Raw genomic sequence first — 27704 nt, 5'->3', positions numbered from 1 at the left:
ACACACACACACACACACGCGCGCGCAGTGGCGGAAAGTAACTAAGTACTCAAGTGTACTTAAGTACAATTTTGAGGTATTTGTACTTTACTTGAGTATTTCCAATTTCCAATACTTTTACTTCTACTCCACTACATCTCAGAGGCAAATATTGTACTTTTACTCCACTACAATTATTTGAAAACTTTAGTTACTAGTTACTTTGCAGATATAAATGATATTATAATTATATAGTTATAAGACATATATTAACCACTTTTTACTTTTTATACCTAGGCTATTTGAAAATAGCCGATCTACAAGCTCACAACGCGTCGCATCGCAACGCGTTGTGAGCTTGTAGATCTGCTATTTTCAAACATTTCAGTTTTACTTTTGGTACTTTAAGTGCATTTTGATACCAATACGTTTGTACTTTTACTGAAGTAAATTTTTAACACCAGAGTACTTCTACATTGCAGTATTGCTACTTTTACATAAGTAAAACATTTGAGACTTTTTGCACCACTGCACGCACAAACAAGCGCACGCACACACACACACACACACACACACACACACAGACACAGACACACACACACACACACACACACACACACACACACACACACACACACACACACACACACACACACACACACACACAGACAACCACACACACACAGTGACCTTAAGTTGTCAGGAGCCATCAGCATCATATGACCGTGGTGTTAAACATCTGCGGCTCTCTATCCTCGCCAGGGGTTTTCACGGGGGCTAGGCGGGGGCACGTATCGACTATTTTTCATAAGTGCTAAAATAGGGCTGAATTTCAAGTTCTGTTTGAGACGGGGCGGGCGGACCGCTTGAACTCAAAGTGTCTGGGAGGTCCCTGCCGTTCCTTTTTTAAACTACACAGCCAGGCAGCAATACTTACACTAGTAAAGTCCTCAGTGGTTATTTAACACTGCTGAAACTGGCCCCTGGCTCTATAGCCTTGCTGTATTTGGGGGGCGGGAAGAAATATTAGGTGGGCAACTATATCATCTACCATCAAGAAATACATACATATATCACTTTGTTAGGTAGCTATACATCCAAACAGCAACCTGAAAATCTATCTATCTATCTATCTATCTCAGTGTTGCTTTAAGGCATTGGTTCTCAAAGTGGGATCCGGGGGCGCCCAGGGGTCATTGGAGGGGTTCCAGGGGGTCCCCAGCAAAATGTGTTAATATAGCATCACTATCATTTTAACCTTTTTTTATACTTTGGCTATTAAAAAATAGCAGATATACAAGCTCATAGCGCGGCACCGAGTGCCGCGCTATGAGCTTGTAGATTTTTTTTGTAACTCAAATCTTTGCTTCTGGGGGGTCCCTGGAACTAAATATTTTGAGACGTGGGTCCGCCGGCCGAATACATATCATTTTGGGGGTCCTTGACATGAAAAAAGTTTGAGAACCACTGCTTTAAGGTTTCTGTTGTTCCATGGAGCCCTAACGTTCACATGTAACTACTCTAAACATACCTAGACATAATATGAACCTAGACATTGTATTAAAGCTGTGTTTTAATAATGGAAGTCTGCCCTGTTGCCTCTCTCTGCATGTATGCTGAGGCCAGAGGGACCTGCTTTGGGGCAGTGTGCTTCTGGCCTGTAGCCACTAGCCAGAGAGCCTTTGATGTGCTGGCACTGCAGCAGTAATAAACACAACGCAACTACGCACTAACTTAACATTAAGAACACTATTCTTCTTCCAATCCATACATGAGTACCGTAGGTTATGTGTTTATGTCTGTCACTTGCTTTGCATTGCCCTGTTTGTGTGCAGCCCTTAGGTTCCCACACACTAAAAGAGGAGACAAAGATTTCTAGTTCTACCACTGAGCAAAGATAAGAGAAAGGCTGCTTGGGCAGGGTGGATATTGCACTTTGAGCTTCAGGTGTTACCACTTGTCAACCAGTAGGCCTAAAATTCTCAATGGACGAGTAGGGAGAACATGGTTAAAATAAGGACTTTACTCTACCATACAAATTGGTTAACATAAGGATTTTACAGCAATTCCTCAGTGTTAATTTAACTCTGAGATTAGGCTATATAAATGGAACTAAGTGGACTCTTATGGGTCCGGCTTTAACAACAAATGAATGGACCCTTGCGGGTCCAGGTGGTTCAATCTCGAAGAGTAAAATGAACACTGAGGATTTTTACCGTGTATCAGTCAGTCGTCACACACACATGACTCACACACACACACACACAAAACAAACATATTTTCATTCTCCCGCTCTCATTACACGGTGGAGAAAAACGCACACAAAACAAACACGAGCATGAGATGGCAAATCCCAGGAGCCTACAGTCTTGCACGCACAAGCTCACACTGACACACACACACACACACACACACACACACACACACACACACGTTTGTATTACTATACTTGTGAGGACATCAACATTTTAGGATGGCGATTTCATTAGTGCCATTTTTCTTGTCTGAAAGCCAAAAAATAGCACATCGGCGTTGCGTTGAGCGCTTGTAGATCGGCTATTTTTCGGTGCGCGATGGAGGCAGGCAACTAAGTAGAAATCAGGCAAAATGTATTCCAACCCTAAACCTAACCTCTATATCTCATTATAACCCTTAAGCGTTTCCTAAACTCATAACATTATCACTAAAATATGTTTTAACCATACAATAACCATTTCCAAGGAAAAAGGTCCTCAAAATGTCTATTCCTCAGATTCTACTATACTTGTGGGCCTCACAAGTATAGTAACACACACACACACACACACACACACACACACACACACATTTCTTCTGCTGCCGCAAATGTGTTTACTGTAGACTAAGCTATAGGGCAGACTAAAGCCTTGGCTTGGAGAACAAAAGACATCTCAGCCTAGAACATGCCTCCCTGCTAGACTCAGCCTGGTCTGGGCTGCTTTTATCAGGGCACAGGTTTGTGATTGGTATTAAGCACACGGTGTTTACACAAACACAGGTTGGGGCAGGATATATCCACTTTGGAGCGGTTTGGAGCGGCAGTGAGTAATGCACTTTATTCAACCTTTAAAGCACATTAAGGCTTCAGTGACGCCCCTGTCACAAAAGGAAACAGGAACGCCGGGGTTCCCCCCCAAATGTACTTTTTTTTGTCATTAAAAAAAGTATTCAGACAGTGAAGTCTCAACAGAAGACAAGACCTCCCAGCTAGAGCTAGAGTCTAGTTTAATCTGTGTCTAAGAACACGCCGATAGCCGTCGGAAAAAAGCAGCGATTTTTTTTTCGTGTGTAAGCATTAAAACAAAAATGAATGCATAATTAAAGACACTTAAACGAACATTTAAAGATATAACATTAACAAAAAAAAAATCAAATAAAAATCTATCTCTCCAAAAAGCCTTGTATCCCAAAAACGTTACTTTACAATCTTAAAGAGCTTTGAAAACCGGACATATAATAGTCATATTATGTCCCAAACAAATAATATTAAATGCAACTTGAACTTGTTAAGTCTTTTCCCCAGAAGGATATACTGAATTTAATTATGTTCACACAATCTGTGCAGCTTTTTTAGCCTGGAGATACCTTATGAGTACAGTAAGCAACAAACGTTTGGACACGATACGTCCAACAGACGCAGCATTTAAAAAAAACGGCAAACAAAATTACAAATGGCTGAGTGGAACGGAAATGGTCCGCTGGGCTTTCATTAAATTTGATAGTAAACCAATTCTTTTTATTAAGAGATGCCAATTCACATTTAGCTAATCTGACATATTGCATTGTACGCATACTCACAAAGACTTGCGCCCACACACACACACGCGCGGGCGCACACACACACACACACGCACACACGCGCAGACTTGCCCGCATCCCCACATACACACACACACACACACACACACACAAATGTGGCCACGCTCTAGTTGCAGAGTGGAAAACACAGACATTCTGAGCCTAAGGGTATGCAGAACAGAACCAGGCGCACACACATATATATATACACACAGAACTGGACCACTGAACCACATACACACACAGAACAACGGCACACATAGACAAAACAAAAACCCAAGCCCGACTGATGACAGATTTGAGGTCCTATGCCGATCTCCATTTTGGAGAGTCCTAGCCCACCGATTGACGATGTTTTGTAACTAACCCAAAAAGCACAAAATCAATGCAATTTGAAAAACATTGACCTGAAGCCGATTCCACAAAATGTCTTCTAAATCCTAACAGTTCTCTGAAAAAAACGTATGTTTCTATATCAGTGGTGCTCAAACTTTTATATGTATACTTTCTCTCTCTGTATTTGGCCACCGACCCCCATCTCAAAATATTTTGTTCCAGGGACCCCCAGATACAAAGATTTGAGTTAAAAATGTTCGCTTTAAAAGAATATGTATTCAAAGATTTGCACACATTTTCACGATTTTTCAAAAATAGCAGATCTACAAGCTCTTAGCGCGGCACTCGGTGCCGCGCTATGAGCTTGCATATCTGCTATTTTTCAATAGCCAAAGTGTAAAATAATGCTTTTTTAGCTCAAATCAATATATGACACAGATGCGTTCCAGGTCTTAATGGGTTAATTAACGTTTTTTAACATTGAAAACGTTTTCACTGATTGAAAGTGGTTAACTATGTAGTCACATCGGCTGCATAATTGTCGATAGCGATGATGTCAAGAAAGTCAAATAAATAATGTCCGGTGCATCAGCCTGACTGTAAACTCTATCTGGGATGCCCAATAGGTAGATATCGATCAACTTGTAGATCACAAATGCTGCGCAGGTAGAACACGTACCATGCCACGCCCCTCAGAAGAAAGAAAAAAAAATCACAAAACACGTCCTCCTTTTGGCATCTGCCACTTGAATTAAGGTGACTTGATAGATTGACATGAAGAACGGCCTGTCAGCGCCCTTCGGGGGCTTCTCTAGCAGAAATGACAGACAAGTGGCTAGATTTGTCTCATCAGTTGAGTGCATAAGTGGAATAGTATAACATATAGGCTAAATTGAGCATCGCAGTTAGTTCAGGCGGGACAAGTCAAGTCGGTCGCACACTCACACGCCCTCCAATCACACGTGGCCACGACGATTCAATCTACGCGGTTTGTTTAAGCCAGTGGTTCTCAAACTTTTTCATGTCAAGGACCCCCAAATTGACACTTATTAGCCCGCGGACCCCCGAAAAAAGATATGCCAGGGAGCCCTTAAGAGAAGATTTTTTATGGCTCTAGCAGTGATTTTCAACCATTTTAATTTCAAGGACATGCATTAGGGCTACGGACCCCCATTTAATGTCATTTCTATCACTTGGACCGCAATTTATATTGTAAAATCTATGTCAATTTAACTCTGAGAGTGTACAAATGGAACCAAATGGACCCGTTAGGGTCCATTTGGTTCCACTTGTACACTCTCAGAGTTACAGACCCATATATTAAAGGGTCCATTTGGTGCCTAATCTATCATTTAGCTGGGGACCCCCTGGAACTCTCTCAAGGACCCCTGGGGGTCCCCGGACCCCACTTTGAGAACCAATGGTTTAAGCAGACCGACGTTCACGTTTACATGCTCGACATCTCTCACTGCCACCACAAACGACAGCTTGTCGGCGATCAAACTCCTCCCACCTCCCCAGTCTTCTCCTGTAGCACTGTAGCAGGTCTTCACCAAGTCAGCATAGAGATGCAAGATACGGTATGTATTGCAATATGGTTGTTGTTTTTTTCTATGTTTTTTACATTTCTGTTTTTAGGTTTGTGCCCTCTGAGCGGTTCATATCTACTGTGTATTTTTAGGCTCTGCTTCAAGGTGTTTCGTGCCTAGTGTCATGCTTATGCAGGTCGTGCTGTAGCATCAAGCAGACAGTGCCGTAGCGACCTCATATGTTCAAAACCCAGGGACGTGCACAGATAGACTCTAGGTGGTGCTGGAGCGCCTGCCCTTTGCCCTCTTGACCAGAAGTGCCCTTTCGAATAAAAGAAAAAAAAAAGTTTTTTTTTTTCAGTTTACAGCAGGGGTCTTCAACAGGGGGTCCGAGACCCCTAGGGGGTCCTCAGAGTTACTACAGGGGGTCCGCCAAATCTTTATGTGATATGATTTTTCTTTTTACCATAACCACTCGACACCTAGCATCCCTTTTCTGAGGAGAACTTTAGCCAAAAATAGCAGATCTACAAGCCCACAACGCCTCGCAGCTCGGCTATTTTTGGCAAAGAGGTATAGGTGTAGAGGGAAAAAAAGAGCAGGCCAAGTAAACAAAAAAAAAGTATAATTTACTTGAGCACCTGCCCCTCAAAATGTCTGTGCACGCCACTGTCAAAACCGTTACTTTTCCGGCTTCAAATTCAAAAAATATCAAAAGTAGCAGATCTACAAGCTCGAAGCGCCGCGTTTCGAGCTTGTGTGACGCTGTAGTAGGCCTGTGATCAAGTAGGGCCGTTAATTTACAGAAAAAAAACACATACGTTAAAATATGGAGATGAGGTTTCTGCGCCGAACAGCAACGATACAGTGAGGAGGATACAGTGTTTTTTTTATAACACGCTCTCAGAAGTGGGCCGACTCCGCCCCGGACACGAGTGTCAATCTGGTGACTAGGTGTCTAAAAGTGTGTGAAGCTCACATCAAAGGCCTGCGGATTTTAATGGTGCCCAGACTGAGCAGAGAGAGCAGGGCGGGGGGGGGCGGGGGGGGGAGACTCCACGAGAATAAGGCATGAGGACTGCAGAGGTGGAAGAAAGACGTGATTTCCGTATTGTTCACTGCCCCATTAAATAACAGCCTCGGGAAGTGTGTCTGTGGCGTGTGTGTGTGTATGTGTGTATGTGTGTTTGTGTGTGTGTGTGTGTGTGTGTGTGTGTGTGTGTGTGTGTGTGTGTGTGTGTGTGTGTGTGTGTGTGTGTGTGTGTGTGTGTGTGTGTGTGTGTGTGTGTGTGTGTGTGTGTGTGTGTGTGTGGGGAGGTGTAGCAATACTGTATATCAATTGTAACTTGGATGTATCGCGAGCGATGCGGACATGGACGATTCAGCGTTCGATGTACAGTAGTAACATCAAATAATTGATTATAGCCTTCTAACGTATTGAACTGCAACGTATAGAAATTGAGACGCATCGTTGTCGTGATGATGCCTTGTAAAAAGTGTGTATTGTCGCTTCCTTAATACGCACAAGGCATACAAGGGAGCAAAAACACCGTTCTCCACAACTCATGGTGCTTGTCACATTTAAAAACAACACACATTAAAAAGAGGCAAAGGCATTAAAAACAAAAGTAGAGAGAGAGGGAGAGAGCAGACAACATGGTATAAAGAAAAAGTGCTGATGCATTCAAAGTGCAATACAGATGTAGTACTATTCAAAAGTGCTATTCATCTCAAGGTTTTGTTTTTGCGAGAGGCCGGTTGAAGATTCATACTACTCCACACTGCCTTAACCCATTGATACCTGAAGCCGATTCTACATGTCTCCTAAATCTCAACAGTATTCTGAAAAACGTATGTTTCTATATCAGTGGTGCTCAATGTTTTTCATGTCAAGGACCCCCAAAATTATATGTATTTGGCCACGGACCCCCATCAAAATATTGTGTTCCAGGGACCCCCAGAAGCAAATATTTGAGTTAAAAATGTTCGCTTTAAAACAATATGTATTCAAAGATTTGCACACATTTTCATGATTTTTCAAAAATAGCAGATCTACAAGCTCGTAGCGCGGCACTCGGTGCCGCGCTACGAGCTTGTATATCTGCTATTTTTGAATAGCCAAAGTGTAAAATAATGCTTTTTTAGCTCAAATCTAAAAATGACACAGTTCCAGGTCTTAATGGGTTAATGTTTACATCAACACAAATGGAGATACATTATACATTCCATTGTCGCCCAACAACACTCCACCACCACCGCCTTCTCACGCTGAACCTTTTTTCTCTGAGAGGATATACTAGTTGAATAGAGAGAGAGCCGCCAAACAATGAGCTTCCACAACGAGCACGACTCACAGAGACTCTCATCTCCGCGTCCTGTGCGCTAAAGGATTGGGTTTATAATGATAGACATGCCGGGGGGATTTAGTTACATATTTTCTACGTGTCTGGCACATGGAGACTACAAAAGCACAAGACAACATGCATATATAAAGAAGACACCTACACACACACACACACACACACACACACACACACACACACACAAGCCTGGGTGTGATTGAAGACTGGCAGACATTACGTCTAACCTCCTCATTAGCACAAATGAGAGCGTAGGCAGATAAAGACCCCTCTCTGTGTCCTGGCTCCTTCCCGCTCGGTGCTTCTCACACACACACACACACAAAAATATGACTCCTCCTAATCCAAAAATTCCGCCACCTCACGCAGAACAAAAGGAACGGGGCAGGAATAGAGAGCTAAAACAAGAGGCGGAATCGGTTTATATATTGTGTGTGTTGTGTGTGTGTGTGTGTGTGTGTGTGTGTACACATATACTGTATCATATTTTATACTTTGGCTATTCAAAAATAGCAGATATACAAGCTCATAGCGCGGCACCGAGTGCCGCGCTACGAGCTTGTAGATCTGCTATTTTAGAAAAATCTTGAAAATGTGTGCAAATCTTTGAATATGCATATTTTTTTAAAGCGAACATTTTTAACTCAAATCTTTACTTCTGGGGGTCCCTGGCACAAGACAATTTCAGATGGCGGGGGGGGGGGGGGTCCGCGCCCCCCAAAAAATAATAATTTGGGGGTCCTTGGCAAGAAATAGTTTGAGAACCACTGCTGTACATTACATACTGATATATTGAGAGAGAGAGAGAGAGAGAGAGAGAGAGAGAGAGAGGGTTATTTGCATCTGTCCTCCAAAGCACACCGACAACACAGGAAGAGGAAGCCATGAAGGGCTACCTTTAACCTTCGCCCCCCCCCCCCCTGCCCGGGAAGAGCTTGACCCCCTACTCCCTCCCTCCCTCCCTCCCTGCTCCCCCACACCCCCCGCCCCCACCCACCTCATCCGTCTTCCTGTTGGAACCGGGCCAGTGGCTGGTCCGTCCGAAAGGGAGGGAACTGGAGAGAGGAGATCAGGACGGCCGTCCGCTCATTTCCTATTACCCTCTGTGCTTTCTAATCAATAGTTAATTACCTCCAAAACGCTCCCTCTCTTTCTCACCCAGCGGGGGGGGGGGGGGGGGGGGGTCTGGACAGCACACAGGGGGGGGGTAGGGGGGAGGAATCTGGCCTGAGGGGGAGGAGGAGGATGGGGTTGGAAAATGTACAGTAGCACAGGGCGGGGTCCTGTCCTCTGGCTGCCGTTTGCTATGTTGCTGTAACCCAGCGGTTCTCAGACTTTTTCCATGTCAAGGACCCCCATAATGATATGTATTCGTCTGCGGACCCCCGTTCTGAAAAAGGTTTCGTGCCGGGGACCACCAGAAGAGAGGATTTTACTTAAAAATTTAAAAAATATATACTAATTTATATTCAAAGATTTGCTAACTTTTTCAAGATTTTTGAAAAATAGCAGATCTACAAGCTTGTATAAAAGATGGTTAAAGTGGTTCAAATTATTAGAGCTATATTAACACATTTAGCTGTGGACCCCCTGGTAACCCTGGGGGTCCCCGGACCCCACTTTGAGAACCAATGCTGTAACCATCCTAAACGCTTCTCTCAGAGGTCAGGCTATCTGCTCAGTCAGTGTCACATGGATGTCCCAGTCTGTCCCACCTTGTACGCCCACAGTCAGTAGAGGACGTGTAGGGATCGGACAATAATAATCGCTATTATGGTTTATCACGATAACAAAAAACTCACAACTTAATTTAATCGTTAAATTGTCCGTCATATACTGGACTTGACTTGGCTCTGTACTTGGACCGTTTCTTTTTCGTCTATGCCAATCATAGGCAATAATATCTACAAGCTCGTAGATCTGCTATTTTGGCTAATGTTCCCGACCAGAGTGTGGATGTCAGGGTGGTTAACAAAAGGGTCCTTTTAAGATTTTTAAGCATATTCTAATCATCGCGATAATATTGTTAATCGCAATCATTTTGGCCACAATAATGAATTTCCCTATTCCTTCTCACATGACTTTCATTCCTCCAAAAGCAGACAGACAGACACACACACACACACACACAGAATACACACACCGCTTCCCCGCCGTTCTATCCCCTCTTATTTCTGGGCCCTCCGATCTTTAATAAGAGATTACATTTATGGTGGGGAGAAGGGCAGGGAAATGGTGAAATATGTGCACGTCTGAACCTGGGAGAAGCACAGGCACTAAGTCATTAATAATGGGACAGGCTCCAGGCCCAAGCCCTTAGCTTTCCGTCTCCACTCATTTCCTCTCCACACATCAAAGCTCTGCATGGGAGCGAGAGTGTGTGTGAGAGAGACAGTGTGTGTGTGTGTGTGTGTGTGTGTGTGTGTGTGTGTGTGTGTGTGTGTGTGTGTGTGTGTGTGTGTGTGTGTGTGTGTGTGTGTGTGTGTGTGTGTGCGCGCGCGTGCATGTGTGTGTGTGTGTGCGCGCGCACAGCAGTCCCCGTGATTAACAGCCTGTGGAGGAGCTGCCTCTTATTTAATCAGAAGGGGAGCTGCTTCCACCACGGTCCGTAATTCCAGCCCTATTAACGCTCTGTCTTTAATTCCTCCCAGCACCCCCTCCTCTCTCCGAGCTGCCGATTCCACTTAAAATGCAAGAAAGTGTCAAAAAAAAAAGAGAAAGAGGAAAACGTCCTATAGCCCCCCCCCCCCCCCCCCCCTCTCTCTCTCCAGCACACCGAGGCGTCAACAAACTTCTCATGCAGTAACTTTAGAGACTTCAGGGTCGACGACGAGGAAGGATTCGCTCAATAAACACACTTTGAAAAATGCCAACTTGCTTTGTTGCTTTGTGGTGCAGGTGTTGGAGCCGGAGCGGATATATACACTGACTGTGTATGTATGTACCTTTATCCTTATCGGTTTCTCTTTGTTAGACGTTTCGAAACTTTTCCCATGCTCCGAGAGAACTCCTAATCACAAAAACATTTGCTCCGTTCTATAGTCTATACCTGCCCTGCCCCAGCTCAGCTCCGCCCCTCCTTCTTCTTCTCCTCCTCTGTCCCGGGCCTCCGGCCTTCCTGGCTGCATGGAGCCCTACAGCCTGGGCCTTGGGGCTTAAAAGTCAAATTAAATCATTCTGGGCCCCGGCTAGGTACACATCTCATTATGACAATCATAAATGAAGCCCTTTGTTCTGCCAGACCCACCAATCCAGCGCTCTCTCTCTCTCTCTCTCTCTCTCTCTCTCCCCCCCATGATCCTATCCCTGGCAAGCCTGTGTCCACTATGTCAATACAAAGAACCGACTCATATTTCACTTTTTTTTCTGGAGGAAAAACCCCTATAATACCTCACAACTGCATCTGTTTAAGCTAACAGGGGAGGCGGGGAGGTAGGAGGAACGATGGCGAGACAGAGAGAGAGAGAGAGAGAGAGAGAAATAAAATGAAGGTAGAGAATGCAGAGCCGAAAAAAAAACAACCAATTATTCTCAGGCTGGAAGGTTCGGAACAAGTGAGCGACGCAGGGAGAGAGAGAGAGAGAGAGAGAGAGAGAGAGACTCACAACTCACAACCGTTCCGAGTTTTAATTAAAATCCCACCCCCCCCCACCCCCAAAAAAAAAGAGAAAAAGAGAATAATGGGGAAGGCGAGGAGAAATTGCCCAGGAAGTCAAAGTCAACAACGGCCTATTGTTGAGCTGGGGTTTGCTAGTGGGACGAGGTGGACAGCAGTGGGGTGGTGGTGGGGGGGGGGGGGGGGGGGGGTTAGGGGTAAAAGGTCTGTAAGGATAGAGGCCCCCCTGGAGCACAGCTCGTTTTGAACGGTGGAGAAATGAGACTCGGGGAATCAATGCTTCTTCTTCTATACTCTTGCCTCTCTACAAACCCCCCCAGCAGGAATATCGAAGAGGCTCCCGTTTTTTTTTGTGCTGACTGGACAACTAGTCACCTAATCTATAAGCACAGGTAATAATAGGGGCGGCCATAGCTGAGTGGTTAGTGAGCCCGCCTAGGGAGCCTAGAGACCCTGGTTGCCCCAGGTACGATTCCAGGCCAGGCCGGCAAATGTGTCGATGAAATTTGTCCCTGAGCAAGACTCTTAACCCCTAGTTGCTCACAGGCCCTCATTGGAGACAAGACCGCAAGGACTTTCATGGACGGACCTGTTAAAGGAATTATCCTTATCCTTATAATGAGTCCGAAAAAAGGCTGAAGCGCCTCCACAAACAATGCCGTCCTTTAGCATTACTAGTGGTGATGGACTGCATTTGCGCCTCAATCTTGATTTCACATATCAGGTTCCGTAATATGACACTTACTTACTGTTTATTTTAATCAACGATTATGTGTCACAAGATAGAATACAGATTTAAATGTTGTTCCTGGTCGACGATGTAAAAAGTCAATCAAATCCCCTCATCGCCGTCTTCCTATCACATCCTGTTTAAACTGGGTTATTTGCCAGTCTATTTCCAATAAACAAATCACAATTTATGACTATCAACACTGCATATTGATATCGAGTCGTATGAAGTCATGTAGCCTACGCCCAGACAGTGGTGGAAAAAGTACTCAAATTTCTTACTTAAAAGTATCAATACTGCATTTTAGAAATACTCTGTTACAAGTGAAAGTCCGGAATTCAAAATTAACTTGAGAACAAAAGTATTGGTATCAAAATGTACTTAAAGTACCAAAAGTAAAAGTACTGAAATGTTTGAAAATAGCAGATCTACAAGCTCACAACGCGTCGCGATGCGACGCGTTGTGAGCTTGTAGATCTGCTGTTTTCAAATAGCCTCGGTATAAAATAGGGCTAAAGTGGTTAATGTATTTTTTAAAATATAATCATTTGCAAAGTAATTAGTAACTAAAGTTTTCAAACAATTGTAGTGGAGTAAAAGTACAATAATTGCCTCTGAGATGAAGTGGAGTAGAAGTAAAAGTACTGAAAATTGGAAATACTAAAAAACTCAAAATTGTACAGTACTTGAGTACATGTACTTAGTTATTTTCCACCACTGACCCCAGATACTGTCATCTAGTAGTCACTAGCATGCTTGTGCACGTCCGTGTCTGAATCAGTGTTTGTTTTGAGCTGCATTTCAGGGAATTAGGTTTTCTGGGGAAAGAGATGAGTCACAGGAGACGCGAGGAGCGTCTGTGTGCAGCACTCGGCCAACTCGCACGGCGAATTCCTCACAAACAGCCAAAACGCAACGCGTATGCCTCTAGCCCCGCGATGTGGGTCCCGATAAGGCTTTGGCCTTTGTCAGGTTATCATCCAGCTGGCCCGATAAAAGGTCGAGCATGAAGCGTGACGGCCCTCGGAAACACAGTGCTCCACAGCGATAGCATCTCTGCGGCAAATCACTAGCATGTAGGAAACCGTGAAAAGACATGGTCAGCGACATGACCAATCAAACAATGCCGAGAGTTCGACGAATCTCTTGTTCTATAAGGCAGACATGTTGCAGAGCAACATGTACACATGCATGCATATATACACACACACACATATATATGTGAGAGCGCAGCACCGCGCACGCACACACACACACACACACACACACACACACACACACACACACACAGTGTGTCCAGCCTTCTCCTCCTTCCCCAGGCTTGATCTTTCTCATATACTGTATGAAACACTTTCTCTCTTACACAAAAACAGACACACACACACACACACACACACACACACACACACACACACACACACACACACACACGCAGCCCCCCGACCTGTATCAACCATCTGGCCATCCTGAGGCTCAGATGTCTCTAGGGTAAGGTGAGATCTGGGGGGGGGGGGATGTGTGTGTGTGTGTGTGTGTGTGTGTGTGTGTGTGTGTGTGTGTGTGTGTGTGTGTGTGTGTGTGTGTGTGTGTGTGTGTGAGAGAGAGAGCAATGCAGTGCTGCTCTCTCTTCGCTGAACCAAAATTTAATGTTTCTCTTCATAGACTCAACCCAAAGAAAGGTGAATTTCTTCCAGACCTAGAAGCACTGACTCCATCAGGTGCCGCTATGGCTTTATAACTTTATGAACTATTCTCTCTGCTGACTCATAACAGACCATTTGATTTTATTCAGGCAGAGCCCAATTTTGAAAGTGAGCCATGGTACAGTGCCATAAAAGGCTACTGTAGTGAAAAAAAGATATATCCAACAAAGAAACAGCGTAGGCTTTTTTTTTGTGTGTGTGTGTGTGTGTGTGTGTGTGTGTGTGTGTGTGTGTGTGTGTGTGTGTGTGTGTGTGTGTGTGTGTGTGTGTGTGTGTGTGTGTGTGTGTGCCCCTTGGCTTTAACCATGGAATTGGAATTCATGCTCCCCAGAGGATGGTCCGTATTGATTGAATGACTAAAGGGCCTTTAAATGCTGTAGCGCCATCCTTAAGCCCTGCTCACATTAATAGAGGGTATTTTGGGGTAGGGAACGCCCCTCCCGACAATCGGGGGCCGTTCCCTATACACCAGCCTAGATCAGGAGCAAATATCGGCTAAGATTATCCTGTAGTGAGAGCGGTTCAAATCTTAAACGTCTCGATTTGCTAACAGGCGATCATTTTCAAACGTTTTCGATAATAGTACAACTAAACAACTAAAGTGAACAATACATTGTGAGAAGCAGCATGGCCTATATGCCCACTAGTGGCGCTTTTAGATTCTTAATCTTGTCTTTTAGGTTATTTTAGATTTTTGAGCATTTCTGTTTCCGTTTTATTTGGACAGGACAAATAAAACATGTCCTGAATACTGTACTATCCCTGGTCTCTGTCACACAATCCCTTACACGGCATGTTTACAACATTACCACAGTAAGCTGTTGAAAGGCAAGGAAGAGTAGTAATCCAGGTAAGCAAATACCCCAAAGCGGCAGAGTCTATTCACCATGTGAGAATCAAAGCCTCCATGCCTCCTGTACCAGTGGTCCCCGCCAGCCACAATGACGTAGGTGCTCCTAGAGTCCTATGACGTCATAGGTCCAAATGTGTATTACACACGAGTATACACACGCACGCACGCACACACACACACACACACACACACACACACACACACACACACACACACACACACACACACACACACACACACACACACACACACACACACACACACACACACACACACACACACACACACACACACACACACACACAAATCCCATTGCCTCACATTGAGTGAGCATATTTGGCTTACAACTTCATCCTTTGGTTTTCTATCCATTTGAAATGAGGAAAGCAGAGGAGAAGAGAGATCTCAAAGAGGGGGGTATACCGTTGTTGATGCAAGAACACAGTGATAATCTCACCGCTACTCCCCCCCCCCCCCCCCCGGAGGATGAGGCATTACAGTAATACAGGTGTTTAAAAACCCCATTCCTCAGGGGGCTGATTAGGGCACATTACCAATGCTCTCTTATCTCGCATTCCCACCGCATGCTGTTGCTGTTATGGTATACACACAGACAGACAGTGTGGCACAGTGTCTGACTGAAAACTGAGACGGAAAACAGTGGGTTGTTCGATCATCATCATCCACCACCGAGCTATTCTCAGATGATGGGCAGAGATCGGAGATATAGCTTCTCTGTCTCTCTGTCAGTGTCTGTCTCTCTCTCTCTCTCTCTGTGCCTTGTCTCTCTATCTCTCGCTCTCCCATATAGCTGGCATTTCATCCCACGCCTCCCCTCCGTCCCCTCCCTTTCTCCTCCTCCCTGTTCCAGGCCGTTAAATGAGCGGGCTTATCTAAGCCTAATTGGTTTAAGGGCAAACAGAAATAAGCAATGACTCTGTAAGTGGGGGAGAATTACTGCTGCTGTTGGCAAGAACCGTCCACACACCATGGAGAGAGAGAGTGTGTGTGTGTGTGTGTGTGTGTGTGTGTGTGTGTGTGTGTGTGTGTGTGTGTGTGTGTGTGTGTGTGTGTGTGTGTGTGTGTGTGTGTGTGAGAGAGTGAATGCATGGGGGGGCGGATTGGAGAAAAGACAAGAAGGAGAAGGAAGAGGAGGGGTAGGATGAGGGGAGAAAAGAGAGAAAGAGGGCTGGCCATCATGCATCCTTTTCTCCAATGGTATGCAAATTCTCTCTCTCTCTCTCATTCTCTCTGAGTGCATTTCTGTTGGAGGACACAAGGTAAACTACCGGGGTGTGTGTGTGTGTGTGTGTGTGTGTGTGTGTGTGTGTGTGTGTGTGTGTGTGTGTGTGTGTGTGTGTGTGTGTGTGTGTGTGTGTGTGTGTGTGTGTGTGTGTGTGTGTGTGTCATGTATTGTACATCCCCACACACTACTGTACACATGCTATACATTCCTGTGGCTGGAAAACGCATGCACCTGCAGTTTATACCCGTTTGCAGTCTCCCCCCAATGGACGTTGCGATGCAGCGTTGCCACTGGGAGGCTTAAACTAATCATATCTCAAAGAAAATGATCATACACCGCCAAACGAAGAGAAATCACAGATATGTGATGTGCATCGTAATCAACAACCTTGTTTGACACGACTACACTCACATACTCAACCAATGAGCGCAATACCAATACCCACAAAAAGGGAGAGAAACATGTGCGCGCCAGATGCGCCGCATGGAAGCAGGCAAACGTCCTGGAGCCTACTCAAACGAACGAGACTCACACTAAAAAGCCGTTCTATTGGATAAGGTCACATAGTTTGAATGTTTGAATTAATCATTCAAACGTGTAGCCTAATCGTTAGAATTGAGAGCTTATTTCGGGCATGGAAATAACAGTTTTATGAGTCAGTGGGTCTCAACCAGTGGTCCCGGGGACCACCAGTGGTTCCAGGTGGTCCCCAGCTAAATGATGGAGAGTTGCAAAATGGACCCTTATAGCTCTTTAACTCTTGAGAGTGTAAAATGAAACCAAATGGACCCGTACGGGTCCATTTGGTTTCATTTTACGCTCTCGAGAGTTACATTATTGTTAAACATCTGCGTTATTTAGTTAGAGAATTGTTATTTTTCATCAACATTTGCCTGTTATCTCTCCTATGGTACCAACATCAATACAGCATGGAATTGTGGACAAAATCTTTATCCAACGACAACAAAATATTCTAAAGTCTTGTGGTTCTGAGAGTCTAAAAACGGTGGTTCCGTGGCTCAAATGCCGAATATATAATGGACCTTGAAATGAAAAAGGTTGAAAACCTAGTTAACACATTTAACCCCTTGCAACCTGGCATCCCTATCGTGGGCATGAAAAAAAAAGTCAAAAGAAAAAAGCATCTAAGGTGAAAAAGAAAAAGGTTATAAGAAAATAAAGAATGTCTATATTTTCTAAAAACAGCAGATCTATAAGCTCACAATGGGTCGCGTCGCGATACATTTTTAGCTGTTTGCCATTTCGCTCTTTGTCATTATGACAAAGTACACAGCACTCAAGTTGTTAATATGCTGCATCAATAGTTTCTTTTCAAAGCGTTAAACGTCTCTCAGTGCATAACCGGCCCTATACCTACTGGTCTAGTGAGTGAGAGTTCTACGGTTCGCTGTCCCCCCCGTGTGTATCAGAGGCTGATGGACGTCATTGTCCTGTTTTCTATGGTCAAAGAGCGAAGCGAGACGCTCACTGTCCATCGTCTCTGTCGGGTGGAAACCTCTCCATGTCCGCTCCAAAACTGTTACTTTTTAGGATTGAAAAAATATATACATTTTGATGCTTTTCATACTTTTGTGTGGCACCGTAGTATGATCAAGCATGGCGTTACTTTACGAAAAACAACACAAAAAGTTAGAATATGGAGATAAGAGGTTTCTGCCCGACAGTGAGGACATGTAACCTTAGCACATCCACCTGCGATCAGCTTCACACACACACACACACACACACACACTGATGGACAACGGCAGCCATGCCACGCACGTCATGCATCAAGCATAACGATTGACTGGAAAGACGCCGCCTGTGTTTTTAAATGACTTTGCATGTTATGTAAATACAGAATGATCTAGGAACACATTTCCTTATCTATTCTAAACCTGCATGTGAATAGGCAAAATAGATTTTGAATCAGCAGCCAGGTAATTGAGTAAATGTGTGCACTTTTTTTGCAAAATGATCGTACATTTTGGATATTGGTTATAGTAAACCTTGCAACGCCGATGGGAAGATCTATATCTGTATCTGCGTGCGTGGGCGGGTGAGAGCGAGACAAGAGTTTCTAGGGAGATTCTGTAATTCTAAAACAACATTTAATTTATCTCCAATATGCGTCCATATGGTCATTCGTGACCCCCCCCCAGTCTTACACACACATGCACGCTTGCATGCGCACACGCGCACGCACACACACACACACACACACACACACACACACACACACACAGCAATCTCTGACACTTTGTTTGTGATTATGGGGCTGATGTGGTGATTAGGGGCCATATAATCAGATTAAGGCTGACACAAAGAGGCCGTGGCTGTGCACCGTCTCTCCCTGGCTCCCTCACACACACACACACACACACACACACACACACACACACACACACACACACACACACACACACACACACACACACACACACACACACACACACACACACACACACACACACACACACACACACACACACACACACACACACACACACAAAGGACGGAGGGGAAAGAGCAACAGATTGGAGATCAGATCAGTGAGAAGATTTTAACCTGCCTGTGGGACAACCTCCTTTCAATTAGTGACCCAAACAAGGAAATCACTTTCATCCTTGTTACCCGGGTAACCCTGGGGCCGTCTCCCGTCCATCTGTTTCTATACAAGCCGACCGCTCTCTCTCTCTCTCTCTCTCTCACTCTCTCTCTCATCCCATCTTATAAAGGTGACGGCCCTACACTCACATCTCTCTCTCTCTCTCTCTCTCATTCTTAAATCAACTCACTGACTTTCAGAATTGACCTTCCTCAAGTTTCTTTTTTTTTCTCTTTTCTTTCAGTCTTTCTTCCTTTCACATTGAGTAAACAGTGAGGAACTCAAAATATCCAGATACCGCTCCCGCCGTCCTCCCAGAGGTAGTAATTTGGGGCTGGACTGGGTTTCCATTACTGTGTTGAAATCTGATGAACACAAGGAGGAAAAGCCACTGCAGAATTACAGAGCAGCAAGCCAGAGTTGGGCCAGATTCCAGGATAGAGAGAGTTGTAATAATTTAAAACAGAAAGGCTACATCTGAGTAAATTCATGCTAGTGTATGCCACCCACTTTATTTGTTTCTAATTTGTTCAATTACGCTTACAGAGAGTGATGGGAGAGCCACTCTGTGTGTGCGTGTGTGTGTGTGTGTGTGTCGTGTGCGTGTGCGTGTGCGTGTGCGTGTGCGTGTGTGTGTGTGTGTGTGTGTGCGCAGCATGCAGCTGGAAAGAATGACCATAGAAAAGCTTACGAATTAAACAGCAGCCAACGTCTGAGGCAACACAGCACTGATATCTGTCCCTGGTGGCCCGTGATGGAAATAAAAAACACATTTAATCCACCAGATATTAGCTATTGGTGCCACTGCTACATGTGGATGATGATGTGTCGTGTGTGCGCCTGTGCGTTTGTGTGTACACGTGTGTATTTGATTGAAGGGGGATAGCCTACCGTATAGGGCATACACATATGCAAATGATAAAGGAATAGACATGACATGGGATCGGAGAAAAGGGAGAGGTTGCCGTCTATTGACCGGCCGGTACGCTTTAAGGTAAGGTAAGGATAGAATTAGAACAACAAAAGTATCCCAGATTGAAAAGGCAGTATCACACTGTACCAGAGGTCCCTGTTTGGCAGCACAAGGGTCGCTATCGGCGTTATGATCTTAGAATAATGATCTTATGATGAAATGATAGGCCTAATAATACATCTACCCGCTTAGTCTTCCCTAATCAAAACACAAGATGTTTTCGCTGTGGCCTACAAATGGGTCTTTGAGAAACATGCATGTAAAAAAGCACAGGCTCCTCAGAATAACCCTACACAATAAACAATGCTATCTTTAAGTTGCTGACACGCATTAAAAACACTAGATAGCCATACTATCATCATTCTTGTGACATACATGTCAATGCCTGTATCTCATAGAGCACTGGTTCTCAAAGTGGAGTCTGGGGACCCCCAGGGGTCCTTGGAGTGTCTGTAACTCTGAGAGTGTACAAATGGAACCAAATGGACCCGTTAGGGTCCATTTGGTTCCATTTGTACACTCTCAGAGTTAATGTCATCAAATGGGGGTCCGTGGTCTAATGCCTATCAAACTGGGGGGGTCCTTGAAATGTAAATGTTTGAGAATCACTGTCATAGAGGGATAGAAAGAACACTGAGTAAAGCACCGACGCTACTCATCCTGTGTGCAACGCACCTATACAGTAATATTCAGCACCAAGGCTAGAGGGACCAGAGAGACGAGGCAGAGAGGAGCAGAATTAACAGTGAAGAAATGGGCCACTCTGGTGTGTGGGTTACTGTGTGGGTTAACTAACACAGTGATTCTCAAAGTGGGGTCCGAGGACCCCCAGGGGTCCCTTGGGGGGGTTCCAGGGGGCAAAATGTAGCTGTTCAAAAATGGCAGATGACGCCCGCGCTGTGAGCTTCTTGTAGCTTGAGCAATTTTGTTATATTATTATTTTTTGAATCTTGAAAGTATTGGGAAATTTTGCATGAATTTGATTTTTTATTTTACACAAATCTTCTCTTCTGGGGGGTCCCTGGCACAAACACATTTCAGATGGGGGTCCGCGGCCAAATATATATATTCATTTGGGGGCACGAAAAAGATTGAGAACTACTGGACTAACAGACCAGACCAACAGCCGTCACATCACCTAAGTAACCAAAAATACAGTGTCAGTGCATCCAAACCCCATGTAGAAATAAAGGGGGATAAAAACCACAGATTCCACGTGCATCGCATCCCTGTAGACTCTGGATCCCCAGCAGACAGAGGAGGCAGTGCCACACAGCACCATGCAGGGTACACAGGAGCACAGAAACAAACAAGGGCTCTCTCTCCAGCACAAAATACATCCCAAAAATCAACTCATGTATTTACCTTCCATCGCAGAAGCTGGGATGACCATCACCATCATCACGCATAAAAGCGCCAACAAATCCGCCGTCATGACAGAAAGAAGAGGGTTTAGTAAAGTCTCCACCACAGCCTGGTCTGTCCCCCCAAAAATGAAAAAGAGACGCACAACGCGGGCTGCGCGTGAAAAAGAAACAATCCCTCGGCTTGTTGTCACTTAGAAGCGGCGTGTATGTATATATATTCCACAGTATAAAGGTATATAGCCTGGTGTTGTTGTGTGAGTCACATTTCAAGCCCCGTAGTAAAACGGTTGTGTGACAATCAGCGTACTAGGGAGAGAGAGAGGAGTGGAGGGTATGAGAGTGGAGAGGGGGGGGCAGTGTTGCCAGGTTTTGCGAGAGAAACAAGCAACCGGGTCTAGTAAAGCAAGCCCAAAAGAAGCGACTCTGCTGTGGCACTTTAAACATTAAACATTGGCTATTTGAAAATAGCCGATCTAAGAGCTTGTAGATCTGCTATTTTCACAACAACAAAAAATCTTGAAGAAAATGTGAAAAAAGTTAAATATTTTTGAAACATTTTAACAACACAAATCTTGTATGGGGGTCCCTGACCTGGCACAAAATATTTTCAGGTGGGGGGGTCTGTGGACAAATACATATTAATTTGGGGGTCCTTCCTTGCCATGCAAATGTTTAAGAACCACTGGTTTAAACAACATTAGGAGACAAGCCCAAAAAACTGCAACCCACCGTTTGTATGATGTTTTTGCATAGTGTGCATTTGTCTGTCATTAAATGTTTCGATGAATTGAGTACAAAGGATTAGACCCCAATGGAAACAAGCCATAGTGCCTTCTTGGGTTCCCTGTGCTTGTCTTTGCAAACTGTTAATACAGTATTCAATCAATAAATCAAAGCAACTACCAATATTTACTAGCAACTTTACAGAAAAAACATGCTTATAACAAGCCGACATGGCAACACTGGGTATGAGAGTGGGGTGGGGGGGGGGCACCCAAGACTATTGCCTGCTCACAGGCCCGTTAAAGCGCTGGGGCCAATCACGGGTTGAACACTGAAACTCTGCTAACCAATCGCCGGGGCTCCGCTCCACCCACCTCAGTATTGTGAAAACACCACCAAACTTTTCCCTGACCTATTTGATGCGGGCGTCCGTTTCACTGAAGGGAAATAGCCCCACTAGTTGGCTGAAGGCGGGTACTGCAGCCCCCACACGACCTGGGAGTCTAGAGTCTACTAACTACACCCACATAAGAGTAGATGATTTATGTTATATTAGGTATTTAGGCTAAAGACTAAGTCCATGTTTTTGATTTTTTTCTTAAAGGGCAAGACCACTTTGGTAGAGCTTTGGGTTGTGTAGTTACCTTGCCAACTAATTGATAATTAATAATGCCAGTTACCTTACCTTGCCAAATAATTGATAATAAAAAAATATGCTCCTCATTGACTTACATTGTACGCTGAAACAGCTCTCAAAGTCACTCTTTTAGCTCATAAACGAACGCAAACAAAGTTGATTCAGACAATATAGAACATCACCAAACCCCGTACTGTTTTTTTTTTTGATAAAAAATATTGACTTCCTGTTGGTTTTGACATTTCTATTATGAAGAAAACCCGGACTGGATCCATAGATCCGGATCCAGATCTTCAAATATTAAAATCAACAGGAGGTTAACATTTTTATGAAAAACACAAACAGTGCTGAGTTTGGTGATGAATTGAGTACAAAGGACCCCAATGGAAACAATGCCATAGGCTTTCTTGGGTTTAAAATCCTCTTAGCAGACCTTGCATTGAACTGTACTTTCCTGTGCTTTTTTTTTTTTTGCAAACTGCTAATAAAGTATTCAATCAATCAATCCATCTACCTTTTAAACCCCATATGGTTGAGCGGAGTCCCTCAGGGATCTATACTAGTGCTTTTCTCTTTTCTGTTATCGAGGAGAAAGCTTTCACTGAAAATAGCCGATCGACAAGTCGATCGGCTATTTTCTGCAAAAGCTTTCCCCACAATATGGATGGTAGGGTTCAAGTGGTTAAATAAAAAACATAAAATCAATACAATTCTGCCATCACTCAATTCACAGACAAAATATAGGCTACTTGGGTCTGGCTGATTCCCTTCTTGCCAGCCACGTTGTGTGTAGCATCAAAGTCTGTCTCCTCGCTGTGGGGCTACTATCTCATCATCACAGCATAAATCAATGAGAAATTGCTTTTAAAAAAAGAACATAGCTGTTTGAGCATCATGTCGGTGGGCTTTAGTGAAGCCCCATACCAGGCTCACCACCACCTCACTGTGAGGGATCTCACTTCTATGCCAAGTCTATCACTTTTCAAGTGAAAGAATATGATGCTATCTGCAAATACCTTGTAAATTAAGTTAGGCTGTACACGTTCGTTGAATCCCAGCTTATTATTAAGCATCTAATTTACCAGCGTGAGCGATTTCTGAAATTGACAGCGAGCAGCACCACACACACGCACACACACACGTACACACACGCACCCACCCACGCACGCACGCACGCACGCACGCACGCACGCACGCACGCACGCACGCACGCACGCACGCACGCACGCACGCACGCACGCACGCACGCACGCACGCACACACACACACACACACACACACACACACACACACACACACACACACACACACACACACACACACACACACACACACACACACACACACACACACACACACGCACACACGCACACACAATCCTCCTCCCACTCACCATGTAAGTATGCATCATTCGTGTCGTGTCTATAAGGTCCAGCGCGTGGTCTGGCAGCCTCCATCTCCCATTATTCTCATCACAAGGGCAGACCCCTTCATTTGCATTGAGACTGTTCTTTAATGGCTTTGGCAAATCCGGCAGCACTTCCTAATGATATTTAACAGGCGCTGCACATCAGCTTCCCTCTCCTCACCTCCCTCACCTCTTTTTGTGTGCACGCGCTGCCGCAACAGATGGTTGACACAAAGGGACTTTTCCCCCCAGGGACACACATGGGACAGAGTACCTAGGCACGCCAGAGAGGGGAGGAAGGGGGGTATTACCCCCCCCCCCCCCTGTGTACTATTCTCCAGTCTTGGGCTATCTATCTACTACTCTGTCCCTGGAGCTGAGAAAAACTGTGATGGAGCTGTTAATCTAAAGCCTGAATAGGCCTGGATTTACCTGGGGCCTGAAACCTCTTCACAACACACACTGGCCTGTTGCTCCACTCAACAGCAGGCAGCACATCACGTTTTAATTGGTTTATTTTTAACTGCACCTCAAAGAGGAGGCTTAGCGTTGGGATACAACAGAGAAACATTTTTGTTTCCACCACCACCCACCTAATAATATGGAAGTAAAGTTGATTTATACGGTGTTGTGCAATGGTGCAAATGCAAGCTCACAATGCATTGCAACATGCCGCAATGTGAACTTGTAGATCTGCAATTTTTGGTGTGCAAGACTGTTGACACTAGAGGTTTGGGCCGCTGCGCGGCCCTCCCGTCTAGTAGCCTGGCCCATAGATATAGAAACCTACAGTAGATACCTCATTGGCCTCTGCAGTTCGTTGGACCTGTTTCGTATAGTGGCTGCCATATTTCCGGGGGGCACGGGCACTGGCCAATCACAGCATGTTGACTACTGGCCAATCACAGCGTGTCTTTTCCAGGACTTGTCAGAATCTAGTTGTCCCGCCCCCACATGCCTCTGATTGGCCTACCGAACGTCCCCTTCTGTGACGCACACGGAAATGTCCAGCTGCCCCCCCGGAAACGGAAGCGCGCCCGCGATACAGACGCCTCAGAGCCAGACGAGGCGTCTACCTTTATATGTCTATGGCCTATGTCTATGGCCATAGACATGTCTGAATGAATGGATGTCATGAATGTCTATGGCCCGCACATCGGAGACAGAGACAGCAGAGCGTGTCGACGTCCATTGCAACACGGGTGTTTGTGTCGACAAGCAAATCGAAAGCGAAACCTAACAGCAACATGCAAACCGAAAGCGAAGCGAGACCTAACTTGTTGGAGACCCAGACAGACAAACAGCTTGGAGACGCAAACAGCCACGCATGTGCGCGACTCTCTATAGTATATTAGGATAGTATAACTGAAATGATACTACGACTGTAATACGACAGTTAATTGAACTAATCAAATAAATTGAATGAAATCTACAATATCACAAACTCACAATGCATCGGATGTGTGCGATAGAAAAATCACATTGAAGATCCTCTATAGTTGCAGCCCTAACCACACACAACTATATCCACTTTGTTCAGCCAGTGTTTCGGAGTGAAACGGAGATTGTAAATAGGATGAGAACAGCCTCCCGCGACTCATCTATCTTTGGCGTTCCTTTTGGACGTGCCACCGCTCCTAACCTTTCTCCTGACGAGAATCAAACGCGCGGCAAATGAAAAGTGACGGACTCCTAACAAGCGAGCACTCCAGCCCCGGGACACGCTGCGACAGATGGACGAGGGCAGGAGCACACACAGAGCTACGGTAATGCTTCAGGAACATCGTGGCGACGGGGCGGCCGACTTGGGGCAGCGCTTGATTGGGGCGCCATTTGTCATTTTTAATGGTGTGGCGAAGGAGCAGCAGCACTATGCGGGGCATGACACAGCCCCCCGGCTGCATGCCGCTGTAAGGCCACCGTTCTTATTTTTCATCGGGCCAGCCACAGGCACCTCTGACTCCACAGGTCATCTCCAGAGAGAGAGGAGCAGCCCAGGCTAATCTATCGCTGTTTGCTGTCCACACCCTGGGGTGGGGAGGGGAAGGAAGCAGGGAAGATAGAGGAGAGGAGGTGAGAACAATAGTAGCACTGCTGGAGAACATCCTCTCTTACATTACGCACACAAACACACACACACACACACACACACACACACTTCCACACATCACACACCCACACACACGCACGCACGCACGCACGCACGCACGCACGCACGCACGCACGCACGCACGCACACACACACACACACACACACACACACACACACACACACACACACACACACACACACACACACACACACACACACAAACACGCACACACGCACGCACACACGCGCACGCACACACAGACACACACACACGCACACAAACACGCACACACGCACGCACACACGCGCGCGCGCACAGGACTCCAATAATGCTCGGTACAAAGGCATGCACACGCTCAAGAGCCTCCGTCCAACACAACACTGGCGGCGGCAGGGGTAGAGTGGCCGAGTAGAGTGAACTGGAAAACGCAAGGTTCCCAGTTCGATCCCGGGCTGGGGGGCTCCCCCAGAGTTAGTGTCGAAGTGTCCTTGAGCAAGACCCTGAACCTCCCGATGAGCAGGTTGGTGCCTTGCATGGTCTCCTCTGCCATCGGTGTGTGAATGTAATGCACATTCTATGTAAAGCGCTTTGGATAAAAACGCTATATAAATGCACCATTTAACACCGAGCCCATGCAAAATAGATTCTCTGTGTGTGTGGTTGAGGGTATAACACATTCGCAGGCTTTGTTTCATTTCATTTCTCTATTTCAAGATGAGGTCCAAAGGAATAAAAAAAAAAAAAAAAGCCCTAACCTTTCCAGCGCAAATCATGAGCTATTTCTTTGGCGCATGCTTGAGTCAATCTTTTTTTGCTTTGCTCCATGTGTTTCCTGAGAGGAGCCAAGATTTATCATGTGTTTTGACCTGTAAAGTAAACAACATGGTGGGGCGTCCACATCTCCATGAAATAGACCAGTGCGCCGTTGACCTCCAAACTGCTCTCCATTATTTTCTTTCCAGGACCTGTCTCCTATCTCCGAAAGCAACGTTTCTGCTTCAGTTTTCAAAAACAGCCGAGGCAGGAAATGTTAAATGTTGTGTGGAGCACATTTTGTTTACTTTCGCCAAAAGCAAGCAACAACACTAAGTAGATGCTAGACACAGCCCTTTCAGAATGGATCAGAATTATGCTGTGTTGTGCTTTACAAAGACATGCACTCATTATTCAGGCTTGTAAGACAGGCCTGCATTGTCTGTGAAAGCACATGTCCATGCATGCACATACACGTACGCCACAGACACACACAATCACAAACTTGCACTCCCATTTAAGCCATTTAGACCGGGAACGCATCTGTGTGTCAGATTTATTTTGGCTATAAGAGTGCCGCGCTATGAGCTTGTAGATCTGCTATTTTTCAAAAATCGTGATAATTTGTGCAAAACATATATTTTTAAGCGTACATTTTTTTAACTCAAATCTTTGCTTCTGGGGGGTCCTTGGAACAACATATTTTGAGATGGGGGTCCGTGGCCAAATACATATAATTTTGGGGGTCCTTGACATGAAAAGGTTTGAGAACCACTGATTATAACAACATACATTTTTTTTTTAAACTGTTAGGATTTAGAAGACATTTGTAGAATCCCCCAGAAGCAAAGATTTGAGTTATAAATGTTTGCTTAAAATATATATATATATATATTCAAAGATTTGCACAAATTTTCACGATTTTTCAAAAATAGCCGAATAAATCTAAAAATGACACGCGGATGCGTTCCCGG

At 45.0% G+C, this 27704-nt stretch overlaps 1 protein-coding gene across 4 annotated transcripts in view; it reads right to left on the bottom strand.

The window, feature by feature from the left end:
* LOC311046046 (ephrin type-B receptor 1-B) overlaps positions 1-21395 on the bottom strand; it is a 290954-nt gene extending 269559 nt beyond the window's left edge. For all 4 annotated transcript variants that reach the window (XM_084058145.1, XM_084058144.1, XM_084058146.1 and 1 more), the window contains exon 1: positions 21115-21395. In XM_084058145.1, the coding sequence (XP_083914271.1) occupies positions 21115-21184 (70 nt within the window). In that variant the 5' untranslated portion in view covers positions 21185-21395. The remainder of the gene's footprint in view (positions 1-21114) is intronic.
* Between the last annotated feature and the right edge of the window lie 6309 nt (positions 21396-27704).

This window comes from Gymnoscopelus microlampas (assembly GCF_963454915.1).
Source record: "Gymnoscopelus microlampas genome assembly, chromosome: 5".
Classification (NCBI taxonomy): Eukaryota; Metazoa; Chordata; class Actinopteri; order Myctophiformes; family Myctophidae; genus Gymnoscopelus; species Gymnoscopelus microlampas.
This window is presented reverse-complemented; position numbering and strand designations above follow the sequence as displayed.